Source organism: Taeniopygia guttata, chromosome 13 (genome assembly GCF_048771995.1).
Source record: "Taeniopygia guttata chromosome 13, bTaeGut7.mat, whole genome shotgun sequence".
Lineage (NCBI taxonomy): Eukaryota > Metazoa > Chordata > Aves > Passeriformes > Estrildidae > Taeniopygia > Taeniopygia guttata.
Window position 1 is genome coordinate 13,448,726 of NC_133038.1, and position 15,260 is coordinate 13,463,985.

General features: G+C 38.1%; 1 protein-coding gene across 20 annotated transcripts in view; it reads left to right on the plus strand.

The window, feature by feature from the left end:
• The window catches only part of TENM2 (teneurin transmembrane protein 2), a 613,377-nt gene that overhangs the window by 382,537 nt on the left and 215,580 nt on the right, over window positions 1-15,260 (plus strand). For all 20 annotated transcript variants that reach the window (XM_072935329.1, XM_072935331.1, XM_030284000.4 and 17 more), the window contains one exon: window positions 12,677-12,886. In XM_072935329.1, the coding sequence (XP_072791430.1) occupies window positions 12,677-12,886 (210 nt within the window). The remainder of the gene's footprint in view (window positions 1-12,676; window positions 12,887-15,260) is intronic.

The window sequence follows — 15,260 nt, forward strand, 5'->3', positions numbered from 1 at the left end:
ATTACTTTTATGATAGTTTTTACAGTGGGCTTCTGGCTGTTGTTACTGAGGCAGAACTTAGATCATATTGGCATAAATCAGGCAAACTGGTTGTGCCTTGCAGGGCATAATTTTTAATTCCTCCAGCTTGCTGGTTTGTTGATTTTGGGTTCTTTGTTTGGTTTGTTTGCTTTGTTTTAATGACATCAATGTCAAGTGAAACATATAACTTCCCTCTCATGACTAATGAGATTTTTTTTCTGAAAATAACTCAAAGATCAACTCTTGGTAGTGTTAGGACCCCACATATCCCAGTGTGCATGCACATATACTTGTGTGTATGTATGTCTATATTTGTATGTGTTTACAGAACATCCATATAGGTGGTGTACCCCTAACTCTTATATATTAACTGAATTTTGGCTTGGTTTGGGTTTTTTTTTTCACCTATTACTTGCAGCAAAGTAAAGGAAGATCCTTCAATTGGGACCTGCCAAGGGTTACCTACAGTAGCCCCTTGAGGAGGAGAAACAGCAGAGGTTTTTCCTTCCTGAGTACTCTAAACTGCATAACTTTTATTATTTTATAATTAATCTGGAGATCTGGAACATTCTTTACCCAAAAGATAGTGAATTCATCCCTTTTGAATTGTGGTGTTTGTTATGCTGGCATAATATAAGGATTTTTAAAAAACACTGCTCAAGATGGGACTGGTGATTGTATATTTTTGACTCAGTCTCTGTTTCAGGCATTTTATCTATTTCCTTCTGTGTGCTATGGACCAAGAAGATATTAGGTCTCATATGAAATTACAAGCAAATGACCAGGAATCTTCTTGTCATTAATTTTTACAAGGTGTTAATTACAGGCAATTTTGGATGTTGTTGCAAATTTGTAAGTTGTTACCAGAGAAGAAACTTCTGGGGCTAATTCTGCAGTCCATGGTGAACCTAAAACCCAAAACAGCATTGAGCACAGTAAAAAGGTTTTGTAGGTGTTTAAAAACCTAGTTACTGTGTAGAAAGCTTGAAAAATGTCAAGTGTTGCATAGTGTAAGTACACATTGTTTCAGTTATATACCTGTAAAATTGCATAGTGCAAAGGATGTTCTTCTGCCCTATTTCTCTGCCTCACTGCTTACAGGTGATGCCAAGGTAGTGCCAAAATTAGCTGTGGTGTGACCTGGGATTGTTCTGCAATTGTTTCATCTGAATGTGAGAGGAAGCTGGCATAATGTGGGACCAAGTTCTGGTTGGGAGAATTGACTTTCTTCATACATTTATTTGCAACATGCAACTATAAACACAGTAGTTGAGCTCCTCTTACCTTAAAATACTAGCATAAATGAATATTTGAAATATTTATCCAGAGTTAAGAAATTCAGACAAGTTAGAAGTTGTTTTTCTGGTGTGGAGACCTGACATCAAGCAAGGGTAAAAAAAGAAACAATTCTAGATTATTGAAGTACTTTTTAATGTTGTCTGTCTCCATTGATAGCCTGAATTTTTGACAGCAAAAGCATTTACAGTTCTATGCAGTTCATCTTCCTTGACTGATTTCTCCATAAGCCTTCGGCTGAGTTTAGTTATGACTTATAGCTTGAGCATGGCATTTGGGAAAAACAGAAAAAGTAGTATAAATGTAAATGTGAAGAGCTACAGCTCATTCTGTTTTTGAAATTGTTGGTGTGAAAAGAACTCAACAGTGTTTTATTTAAACAAGGTCTGCTTCAACCTTGATCGACTTGCAGTAAATTGCCTGGTACGAGAGGCAAAAGGAAGTGGATAGAAAAATGGCAATCAACACCAAATGTTTCACATATTGATTGACAAGCACCAGAGATGTGCTAGAGTAAGATAAATTGGCTAACAGAGCCCATCTTGACAGCTCCTGAGATGGGAAAATTGTTCCTGTTAATTTGCTGCTGGGACCTTGTCATTTATGGGGATATATATTTGAGTGCCTTCTAATGGTGTAAACAAACTTTGGATTCCTAAGTAGCATATTTCAGCTTCAGTTGCTTTAATTTCTCTTTGTCCATGTATTTCTGAGCTGTAGTTTTAAAGTGCTTTAAGATTGAAAAGATGGGAGAAACTGTCATTATTTTAAAGATACAGTTTGTGCTGAAATACAGAATGGGACATTCAAGCTATTCTGTAGCCTGTTTGATTTTCAGTGGGGTTTTTGCTGTACCAAAAAGGATGGGACAGAGCCCATTTGTTGCAGGGAAGAACATGTATCTTTATTCCTTCATTCTGGCAATTTTAACTGTATAATGAAAAGATTTCTTACCTTTTTTTACACAGCTAGTTTTGTGCTTCCAAATGTCTTTTAATCAGGTTACAGGTTATTTTAGTACTGCAGAATCAAGCTCCATTTTTCATATAGTGGCCTTTCATGTCTGCAATTTCTTTTCATTATAAAAGGAAATTTTAATTTCCTGTATTGGTCTCACGGAGTGCCATTAATTATGGCGATACACAGCAGTGGTAAAATAATTAATGGTCTGATCACTGTTGTGTTGCAGTCTGCCACTCAGGTTTATTTTGGCTAAATCTTTTCACAAAAAAGGAAATTTGATGCAAACCTTCTCACTTAAGAATAAATATTTTTCAGTTTTCATGTAAGAAAATTGAGCAGATTCCAGTCTTCAGCTAAGGTGTGGTCTGTAGATTGTAGGTTATATTCTACTTTATTTGAGTCTACTTCTCAAACACTGAACTAGAAATCACCTTTGCAAAGATGGAAATATTTCAAACCTTATTCAATAGTGGGTGAGAACAAAATTTTATCTGTTTATTTGCAAGTGATTTGATAGGTTGTCCATAATCCTATGCTGGGGTACTTTGTGTATTCCTTACCATCTGCACAGTATATGTAGATCTACCAGAAGACATCAGAGAGGTTTTAAAGAGTTATTATGCCTAGCTCATCATATGTGATGGCATTTCACTTCCCCTTAGATTTTAAACTTTGGGTCCAGGCTGTATTCCTAGACCTGAGCACAGAGGATTATCCTGCATTTAATGAACGCAGCAGCCTGGTGTTCCAGTCAGGAAAAGACTGCAGCTGGGGGAGCTGCTCCCTGCTCAGAAGCTTTTCAGGGCTTCAGAAAACTGCAGAAACCCTGGCTGTGCTGAAGGCAAAAGCAGAGTTTGCACTGACTGCCATGGAGGTTTCACTGTGCTTTGCTGTTAAATGCTGGGACGGTTGTTCAGCCTGGAAGGAGGATGTGTTACAGGTGTGGTGACTTCTCTAGTGGTACACAGTGTAAAATATCACAGCAGTCTTCAATGTCTGCAGCACCTGTTAATGTTGAAGGAAAAAGGATAGCTACCTGAAGTGCAGTGAAACAGAGGGAAGTTACATTCTAATGTGCTTTTGTGCTTTGGAAAATCCCACCAGAGACAGAGAAGACTGAAAAGTCCAACTTTTAGTTTGCTTGTGCACCCAAAACTCCTACTAAGTCAATATTAGTGGTGTAAGAAATGCAAGGCTGAAGAAACCAAATGCAGCAAGGAAAATGCAAATCTCAATATTGTCATGTAAATTTAAGTATCAAGAATAATGGAAGAATAATTCCCATCATCCTGCTGCTGTTCTGACTGCACCTCCCTATCTGCCAGCACTAAAATAAAAACAACTTTAGCGTGTGTCACAGCAGTGGGAGAGCACTAATTCAGAAGTGTGCTCACCACACATTTAGAAAGCAAATAGCATCACCATATTTTATCTGTAGGTGGAACCAAGAAAAGTAGACTTTAATAGCCTGAAGCAGAATTAGCCACAATATAGCACTGGAACATGATAGAGCAGATTCTAAGCATATTATTTAAATTATTTGGCCATTTACATAATGTGGGTCATGTGAAGCCTTGTTTTCATTTCTCATTTCTCCCTCCAGAAAATGGAACTGCTTTTTTTAGTAGGCTGCAAAGAGTTACCACAGATCTCATAATCATTATCCAACTCCCACCAGTTAGTACTAACTAGGTAACACTCTCACAGAGTTAAATAATTACAGGTTGGCGTTTTCTCATGTTTGTTCAAGATATTATTTATCCCACCTGTTAGGGACTCCAGGCACTTGAATCGTTGAGTGTTGCAACGTCCCTGGAAATAAATTTCTTTAATAGACATTAAGCCAACATTCAGGGGTATATGCAGTGGAGATGGTGTGAGTGGTTGTTTAACAGTGCTTAAAATTTCTCTAAAATAAGGTGAAGGTAAACAGAAGGTGTTTGGATAGTGGAAAGAAGTTTGTAGCCCAGCTCGGTCTGAACTCCTGGTGTCCTCGAATGAAGATCAAATCAGAGTACTTCTAGATTGATCTGAGAGGGAAGATTTCACAGGGTGTCTGCTAATTACCCACCCAGAGCCTAATTACCACCCCTTTGTTAATGGAATTCCCTGACATGAATTTAGCTGGTACGATTGAAAAACAGGGAATTTTCTTTCTTCCCAGTTTTTAAAAGCTGCACATATTATTGAGTTACCATAAAGTTCATTCACATATGGTTGTGGATCTTCCAATAAGTTTCTTCTAAATACATTCCTAATCTTAGAATGTTATTTTTGTCCCACAAGGAACAGGCAACTGATAAGTTGTTACAATTTAATGTTATAGTTAGTTCAGTAGAACTTTTTTATAGGGAAGTTAAATTAATTCTGGTGAGTTTTGCTCCCACGGATTTGTCTCTGGTTTTCCTGGCTGAATCAGAGGTAGGGTAATATTAGAGGAGACATTTTGACTTTATGAGTGATGGGAAAAAATCATTGAAACAAATTACTGTTTTCCAGCTATGAAGGTATCAAACATATGCCAAGTAATCAGCTTGTGAGTGTAATAGGTTCATGAAGGAAAAGGGTTTTCTAATCTTATTCACTGATGTTTTTCCCGAGACAGCAACAGCTTTTATAAAATGAAGCTTGTAACTTCTCATTACAGAATCTAATCTGCCCAGAAGACATTGAACAGCTGCAGAACCCTAACATCTTCTAGCTGTAAATTGCTTTTATTATTTATCTTTGTTTAACTAAAAAAGAAGGGGGCATCAGATGATTTAACAAGACAAGAATTAAGTGACATTAGCTTTTGACAGCAGCAAATTATTCCTTTACATACTGAATTGGTTTAGATAATTCTGAAGTCATGACTGTATCCTTATTTTTAATATCCAAATTTCATAAAACTGATACATTTTGTAGATGGATTGCTTAGAAAAATTAATTTAACTTCAACACTGGAAGTCAGAAGTGATTGATTTCCAAGTTAGTCTCATTCTCCTGCAGAGTTTTTGCAATGATAATATCTTCTGTTGGTACAGTGATTTCCATATTCAAAGATTACACATGTGCAGTACTGCAGAAAATATTAATCATGTTCAGAGGTCAAATGGTTTAAGGGAGATAACAAAGCTTAAACAAGCTTCTAGAATGGATCTGTAATAAAAAAAAAAAAAAAAACAGGGATCAGGACTTGCTGGTGGTTCTTCATCTTTCCCTTTTCTATTATCTACAGTTCTCAGACTGTATTCCTGGTTGTGCAGTAAATGGTTTTACTTCAGAGGAGAGGGAGAAGAAATATATTAAATATGAATATATTTCAATTGTTTGTTGTTTTGGTTTTTTGTAAAATAAATAATTTAAAAAACTTTTGTAACAAATGTTGAGAAAACTAAGCAAGATGTAGGGAGTTACTAATTTTGTTAAATGGGAAAAACACAAACCTGTGGTACTGTGTTGCCTTTGCTGATTCACTTGTATAAATCACAGGTGATAACTTACTGTGTCTAAATCTCATTTTGCTATTCTCTTTTAATTGTCTCAGCACCATTCTCTCTTTCCTTGGTATGATATGATGATATCAGCTGCAGCCTTAGTGGCCCTACTATCTGTTGTGATGCAGGAAAATACCTAAACACATCAGAAAACAGGTCTGGGCTTTTAGAGAGATCATGTTTTCTCCTTTGACTTTGTGAAATAGACTCTGTGAAAATCTTTTTCTTAGCTTGGCTGGTTTTGTGCCTGTTTGCTTTTAGAGATATGAGCTTCAGGAGGACTGGAAGTACTTCAGTGATAACTCTCTGTCATCCAAATCCTGATTTATATCTTTATATTTTGCTGTTTTGAATCCTGTTTGCCCAAGAGAAGAAGTGCAGCAGTTTAGGCAAGAGGAAAGGAGCTGAAGAAAATGATCACAAACTGTTTGATTCCTTTCCCTCTTTTTCTCACATACTTCATTTGGGGCTTTTGTTTTGTCTCTTCCCCTTGTGGTGCCTTAAGTTTTAGCTTTCATATTTTTCAGATTCTGTGCTGCTTTAATGTGTAGCTCTGAGCTTCAGAGTAAGTGTTAGCAAGTTCTCTCCACAGGGTAGGGAGACAAAACAATCCTTTTCCAGCTTGACCGAGGACAACTGTTACAAGATCCAGGCCCAAAAAGTATAAACATAATAAATAGCATTAAAAATACATGGTGAATTGAAGAGAGAAAAACAAGGAGGATGGGACATCATTACCTAAAGCTATAATTGGACAATTAATTCCAATATGCAAATGGACCAAAACATAAAAGTGAGAGACCTCGTGACCAGTTGTCCGGATTTTGTGACCATCTTGGATTCAAGCTGGGTTAATCCTGGCCAGGCTCTTGTACTGCCCAAGGTGAATCCATTAAAGCCTTTTAATAAATCCCTGCTTTATCCTTTAACTCTGTAGCCTCTGTTCTAGATCAGCCTTCTCAAGGCATCACTGGAAGCGCAGTCTGCAGAGCCAGATGTTCAGCGAGTGCTCTGCACAGCTGGAGGAGCATTGCTGCTTGATCCTGGGGAACTCCTGGGATCTGTCCTGGGGAACTCCTGGAGCTCTCCTGCCCCTCTCCCAGAGCTGTCCTTCCCCTCTCCGGGACCAAGCAGCACAGACTGCTTGCCTCTGGGGGGAAGAACTTTCTCCCCTGAGCATTTTTCCTGCTGGGGCTCTGCTGGCTCCCGGTGCATAGAAGCACAAATGCCAGTTTAGCTACAAAAATCACACATGCTGCTCCCCACCCGTGTCAGTTAACTGTAGTAATCCACCGAGTATGAAATATTTATGTTCCTTGTGCCAGTTAGGACAATATATATTTAATTTATTAAATATAACTCTGCTTGAGAGGGCCCAAGCCAGTGCTGAGCAGTTCTGTGCATACATACTAGAAGGAGATATTTTTCTTCTTTTGCAGAAGGCAATTTTTCTGGGGAGGAAGGGGAGAGTCTGCTGAATGTGCTGTACCTCAGGAAAGTTTCACATTCATCAGTCTCTACCTGCTTAATTTATAGTGCTTTGCACTGCAAAAACGTGCATCTTACTTATCTAATTGTTTCCTGACACATTTAGCAGCTTTTCTCACTCGTTAAAGTGAACTTAGCAATGCTGACAATGTAGGTGCTTCAGTTTGGGCTGACTTGAAAACCTAGTGTGAATGTGTTAGGCGGAGGAGGGCTGTGAGCTGTTACAGGGTCCTGCCTGTGGTCCTTGTTCTGATTCTGTCCGGCTTTCCTGATGGAAGAGAGCAAAGGAGGCTGAGATCTGATCCTTCTCTTTTATCACCTCTAGCTAATATCGCCCACCTCCCCCCACCATTCCATTGCTAGATGGGCCTCTGTGTATAATTTTTGTATAAATGAGCAATACAGCAACTGCTGTTAATGATCCTGTCCATCATATAAGTCACTAACATAATTTTATGGGATTACTTTGCACAGGGTCCTATACTTTGTATTGGTGTAACATGAACATCAGCAGCTTCAATCAGTAAATGTCAAAATCTTAATTGGCAATTAAGTGTTTTACACAGTGCTTCTGATGAAGTTATGAAGAAACAACTCTTCTGCTTTCACTCTTTGCTGCCTTTGCTTCCTGCATTAACACTTGAATGCTGCTACATCTTCCAAAGAGCTGATTTTTAAAAAGTTATCTTAAAGTTTCCCTTCTTTCTGCAATCTAACCTGACAAGGATTGCAGAGGGCACATTGGCTTGGGATCCCTTGTCTATCTGAGTCCTGGTCCTTATGACCAGAGCTGTAGAACAAAGGGGCTTTATTCATAGCAACATATGTGACTAATTTAGTTTTTACAGGCCATTTATGTTTATTGGCTGCTTGTCTGGCAGATATCCTTAGAGAAGAGCAAAACAGTTCTATCATAACCCCTTGATTGTGAAGATTAAAAGCTGTTGAAAGTTTTAAAAGCTGATCTTGCTTATAAAAGTCTCTACATATAGGAAGATTTTCTCTCATTAATGTAAGTTACCAATGAAGATATGCTGCTTGGGTATACGACATTCATGCTGAAAATGCACTGGGTTGAACACTCGACACAGATGTTTGCTACACATGTCTATCCATAGAAGAGAGATTCTGCTAATGGAAAAAGTTTGAGAATTCCATTACAAATACAATAGGCTTTGACATCACTGTTTACCACCCCTGGGACTCAGGGGTGGCAAATGACAGGACTTACTGACATGAGTAACTTTAGAGTGTGAGATGGCAACACATAGCTTGTCATCTTCCCTCCTGTCCAAATTAATGGCAAAATAGCTATTTAAGGAGTCTGGATTCATCTTTAGACCTGTTAAAATAATGTATGTTTTTGTCTATCTAGAGTTGTGTGGGTAAATATACTTCAGTATATAAGTAATATGTGCACACACATTTTGGAATGCATATTTCCATGATTGCTGCACAAAATTGTTAAATTCAGGGGTTTTGTTTGGTTCCCTATTTCCTGTCATGCACCATGGTATAATATAGAGGCCAGGGCCTCTATTTATGGGCTTTATTTATCCACAAAACCCTATAGGTCCTTTAAAGGAGGAAAAAGAACAGAGTATGAAAAGTGTATCTCAATGTCCTTCAGTAACTGATGTGCAGCGTGCGTCTCTTCTTTGATTGTGTCTCCTGTTTATGTATATTCATGCTGGGAGTGATTGCAGGCAGTCTTTTTTTCCTTTGTATTTTTTTTTGTCCTTCTGGTGATGGTGTGGTCTTTCAGGCTAATAGCAACTGAAGTATCTCTTTTCCCAATGTGTTATTGTGATTGAGATGAACAGGACTCTTCTTCCCTGTCTGGGCTTGAGACATTACCAGCTGTGAGCATGGCCTGATTTCTGAATGTAGGTTCTATAGAAGATTTTAAGGACTTAAAGGACTTAAGGACTTAAAGTGTATAAGTAATTGAGGAATAGTTTCATAAAAATTCCTGGGCTGGTGAAGAAACGTGAGACTGATTTAAAAGGAAAATGGAATATAAGTGAAAAGAGGGTAAAGAAGACCCTTGCAGCCTGAGGTGCTGTGTGGTGTGGAAGCCCAAAGCAAGCCCAAATCTGAACGAAGAGTTACCATGTTTCTTCTTCACACTAAAAAGGAAGATAAGATAAATGACAGGAGAAAAGGGTGGGAGGAGAGGAAATTTGTTTTTTCTTCTTGGTTGCTTGCTTTTTGAAAAATGCTTTACGAATGCTGTATTCAGTATCTGTACAAGCCTTTGTCATGCATGAGTATATGCAGTATGAACATGCATATGAGCAGATATTGGGAAAAGAACTGATACAATTCCCTTTGGAAAATGTAATGTATCAGCTTTAAGCCTGGTTCCCTTTGTAGCATTTGTATCTGGTTTATGTTTCTTTGACTGTGTTACACAATTACATTATTGCTGTCACTGTAAGTATCCATTGCATAGCATTCTGTCAATGCTCACCAAGATAAAAAACTTATTCAGAGAATCTTTAATATATTGCTATATTAAGATAAATTGTAGGAACTTCTATTATTTAAGTGTAATAGAAAATGATATCATATGTCACTGTGTTTTTGTAGACAGTAGGGTAATGCAAATCCCATTGAGAAGCAATGGAAATTTAGAATATTTTAAAGAGCTGGGAAGTTTCAAAATATGATTGTTGAGCTGTCTGTAGACATGTGAATGGATCTGACAAGGAGCTCAGGTTTATAGAACCTGCAGAGCTTAGTCTGTTCTTTTAAATGTTACATTGAACTTATTTGACCAAGATATTCATGTGAGTATGAATCAAACCTCTTATTTCTCCCTTAAGAGTGTAGAGTATCAAACAAATTACCTGTATCATGCTCTTTATAGCCTAACTGCATCCCCACACTGTGGGACTTTCACAAGCCATTCTTTTGACTGTGGTACTACACATAATTACCCTTAGATTACTTCCTTAAGGCAAAAAAAGCTTAATGGTGTCTTTCTGTTCCTGGTCAGTAATTTTTCAATTCATTTCCCACTAAATTTCACCAAAAAAAAGCTGGGTGTCTTAAGAGATCCTGTGTGTTTCAGGGACTGGGAGTGGAGAGAGAGACACGATGTCTTTTAAGAGTCCCTCAAAGAGGGTAACGCTGTACTGGGAGTTTAATGTTTTGTAGATGCAAAAGACTCAACTTGATCGACCAAGATTGTCCCCACCACAAGAACAGTTTTAATTCAATTTGTCTGTTTATTGGGCAGTCTAACCAGAGAAGGGACTGGCAGTGGGTTCTGTGGCTCACAGGCATCTCTGTTTTGCCATTAGCACGTGATTGTGGGCAGACCTTCCTCAGGAGCCAACTTCCCACCAAAACGATGCCACATTTTAACAGCTTCATACCTTCTGATTCCTCCCAACTACAAACAGAGCTGTAGTAATTAGACATTTTGCCTTTTCTTCAGAGATTTGGGCTGTATTATTTCACGATGGTAACAATGTCATTAGCATTCCTGACAAAAGAATTCTTAAGGTTTGAGGGTTTCTTTCATTTCTCAATGTATTCTGCAAAAATGTACCTAAATTGCTCTAAAATACCATATGTAGTTTCCACAAAAGGAAAAAATCTTTTCCTCCATCTCATACCCTCACACATCCAACAGTTTTATAGTGTAGTAATATATTTCCATATGATACATGCAGTCAGTGCAGATTTAGAATTTATAAAGCTGCTTCTTTCAACTTCACAGTGTTGAAGCAGAGCCAGAATATGTGAAAATTAAATGCACACAGTGGGCACGAGTGTCACGTTCCTGTCAGAGGTGTGTCAAGCCTCAGCCTCTCTGCTTCTTTCTGCACATTGCAAAGAAATAATTAGAAGCTGGTCTTGCTCAATCACTTTCCTGGAATGTTTAGGATATTCATGGTAGTATTTTGTAAGAATAGCATAATCATAAATAATAACAGTAATTATTGCTATCATCAATATTAGAATTATTTCCTCACAAATGCAAGTCCACAATGAAAATATCCAATGCATATTGAATTTTCTGTAACATAAACCATTGCAGGTGGGACTTAATATGGAGTAGCTTAAATCCATTTCTGTCATATAATATCTTGGTCATTCAGTCTTATCAATTTATCCAAGGCTAAAAATAATAATAGCAAATAATCTTAAAAGTCACTTGCCTGTGCTCTGGTATTTATTTCATTTGAAAAGTTTTTGAAGGGAAGAAAGTACTTCATGCTATTTGCTGGTACTAGGAAGTGCAAAGTTGAGGGTTTTCAGGATCTATGTGTGCCTTTAGTTGATTGCTGCATCCCAAATATAATTTATATCTGGAACTTTTCATTTTCTCACTTTTATTCCCCTCCTCATTTGGAATTTCATGTGTGATTCCATTTATTTACCTAATGGTACAAACCTTAGGGTAATTCATATAAAGTGTGGAGTCCTTGATTCAAAAAAATGAAGGTATAACTAGAGGAAATCAGTGTGTATTTTCTCTGCTACTCTTTCTTTAAGAATGATGGAAATAAAGATATGCCATTTTATATAGCTTTGCTGTGTTTTAACATTTGTAGCATTTGTAGCACATATCTGCCTTACAGACGTTGGCAGTATCACAAAGGTCATATTTTCTTACATTTAAATTATTCATGAAGAATTTCTCCAATGCACTAGATAAACTTGCAAGCAAAAAAAAAAAAAAAAGGCAAAAAAAAAACCCCCACAACAATAAAAAAAACCTGTCTTCATGGGTTCATTTGATGGAATAGATTAATGTAAAGTTATGGGAGTTCTCAAAATAATAGGATGCATAACTATGAACATTTTTGTTGTTGACTTGATGTCACTGCTTTGTGTCACCAAGACATATTGTTCCTGTGGGCTGAGGTATTTTATACCCATTAAGGATTGAGCTTCAAGGGTTGGTATTAACCTGGCTGGGCAGGAAATTCTGCTCCTACAGCTCTGGTGAAGAAAGCAATGGGAGAGGAAGGACAGCAGAGCTGGGAGCTGCCAGCTCAGATTGCAGCTTTAGCCCATCTCTAAAGCAGAATAATTGCCTTTCAGTCCTGCTGTCCCCTCCTGTCACATCTCTCAGTGGGCTCTGGGAAGGTCCACAGCATTCTTAGCTTGAAGAAAACCCTTGTAGGGCTATTTCCTGCCTCTGAGAGATTCCTGTGCTGCAGCAATTTTCCTGGTTAAAAAAACCCCAAAAATCAATCAGCACACTACTATTATTTTAAGAGGTGTACAGATGTGATGTAATTGCAGGAAATGTGATACAAAGGGCCAGGTTGGTGCCAGTGGGGAGACTGGGGGGCTGTGCATGGCAGTAATGGAGCGTAACCATGGGCGGTTACAGTGCAATGACTTGGCTGGTGGGGTTTTTCATTACACTCATTGCTGATCTTTGATCCCTGTGTCCTCTTTCCCAGGTCGTCCCATTCCACCTACATCTTCGTCTAGCCTTCTCCCATCTGCCCAGCTGCCCAGTTCTCATAATCCTCCACCAGTTAGCTGCCAGATGCCATTGCTAGACAGCAACACGTCCCATCAAATCATGGACACCAATCCTGATGAGGAATTCTCCCCTAATTCATATCTGCTGAGAGCGTGTTCAGGGCCACAGCAGGCTGCCAGCAGTGGTAAGAAAATTGCAAACATATCGAGTTTGTTTGTGACATGCTTGTGCCAGTTTTATGCCTTCTTTTTGAATGTGCAAATGTGTTCCTGCATCAGCAGAAAATTGAGAGCATCTACAGAAATGGGGCAAAGAAAATCTTACCGGTTCAATTAATGGAAAATTCCTGGAAATGCAATCCATCATATATGGTATTCCTTCATTCTACTATAGAGAGATTTTTAGTTTGAAGCATGGTAGGAGCTGTGTAAAAAATATTATTGAATTCTTGTCATCAGAGGGTTTTGTTTTTCAAAGTAGGTTTCCTGCTCCTTTTTGCATCTGGTAGGAGAGAAATGTACACACAATGGTTCTTTGTTCTGCATGGGCTAATCTAATATATCACTTGGTGATGAGGTTTTGTATCTTAAAATGCATGTTGCTTCTGCCAGTCTGTGTCTGTTCTTGTTTCTGAATCTGTCTGATTCTGTACTTGCAATGTCACGTTTAACTAAGATCTGCTATTTTTCAGCAAATTAATTCTTGTCTTTCAGGCCACTGTTTTAAAACATTTGCAGCTCTATCAGTCATGGAATCTGTAGTGCCTAGGGTTTTCTCTCTTATTTTTTCCCTCTTTTCATTTTTTTTAATTTTAATTTTTATTAGTAGGTGCTGACTTTTCATTTTGACAAACTGAGGAGTGAAGATGCAGTCCCTTTTTAGAAATACAGATAAATCAAAAGAAGCTATTCTAGCACCTTTTTTTGTTATTAGAGATACACGTTGTATGTTATTTAACTGAACACAGTAGGTTTAGAGCTTCTATGCAGCTTCTGGTCTGCCCAAGGGGTGTCTTTGCTGTAATGAGGCAGCTCTGAGCAGCACTGGAGGTTCTGTGTGATGTAGGACTGTGGGGTTTATAAACAATGTGAACAACAAGAGAGATAAAGAATTATTTACATTTTTTCTCAACTGTTTCCCAGACTTCTGACTGGTTAAAAACTTTGGTTTTCTCTCTGACTCAACTGAGAATACCCAAAAGGAAGTGGGTGTAATTCATCTTTGAGTCGGTTTAGTTTCATGCCTTAGAAACATTCAAGAGGAGTTTGCTGGGCTCAGCCATTTCTGGAAAAGGGTGATCCAGCTGATTGAATGGGCCTTTGTGTCTTCAAAAGGGTCTCAGCAAAATCTGTCACTAAATGCCTTCAAGGAAGCATTTAACCTAGCACAGGGTAAGAGGGAAGATTCCTGCATGGTGAGCAGTTATTTGAAAGACACCAGAAGCTGGAGCTCCCCCATGAACTTTCACAGGACATTAAAATACTCAGAGAAGATGGTGGGGTAGGAAAGTAGGTGATGGCAGGGTGCTAAGAACAAGATCATCTTGTGGAGGATCACAAAAGCACCTGTGAGTCCAAATAAGAGGAAAATAAAATTACAGGAGACCTTAGGGCAGAGACATGTAAAGGGATATTCATGGCAAAAGCAGCTCTGGTTGCTGGGGTGGTGATGGATCATTACCTGTGTGCAGGGAGGAATGCTTGCCTTGTCAGAGCTCAGGAACAGGGAGCACTCACAGCTGAAGGAAGAAATAAAGGGTGAGAGAACACTGTCTGAAAGGTGTGGTGGATCAAGCAGCTTATGAGATTTTAAAGGGGAATGGAAAAAGTAAATGGGAGAGGGATGAAATAAGGAGAAGAAAATCAAGGTCGGGGAATGTGAGCTAAAAAAAGAGACTTGGTGGATACTTGAGTACTTGGTAATTACAGCCACTGCTGTGACTGAGGGAACCAGCATGGCTTTTCTTAGGAAGCCAAAGGAAGGAAGTGGCAGTAAAACAACATCAGAAAATCTGATGGAAGAGCTCTTTGAGTTTCATTTAAAATCATAATCACTGTTTCTTTGTGTCCTTAAAAGCTTTGTGTTTAACAGTTGTTGCTATGGTCTGACCCAAGGAACCTTTTTTGCATCTTCTGATTGGCTTTGCTTTGTTTATTCTACATTTTAACACTTTTTTCCCCACATATCCTATTTATGTCTTTATTAAACAGTCATATAATATATAATGACCTTTAATTTTCAGGGTATAAGATGCAGGTATCTTTTTTTTATATTTTTTACCATACACACATGCATAATGGCTTGAGTGTTCTATAGCATGAGTTATTCTGGACTTAATGGATCCTCTGGAAAATAATGAGCATTTCCTAGTGGTGTCACTTTTTTTCTTTAGTTCTCACAATATTTCTTTGTAGAGCTTATAAGAAAATACAACAGAAAATGACTTATACATCAAATTGGAGAAAGTTACTACTTTTTGTGGCTTATTATCCTTGAAAGATTTTTTTGAGTGTCTTTTACCATCTAAATGACAAGAAAACATTGATCATGCTCAGCTT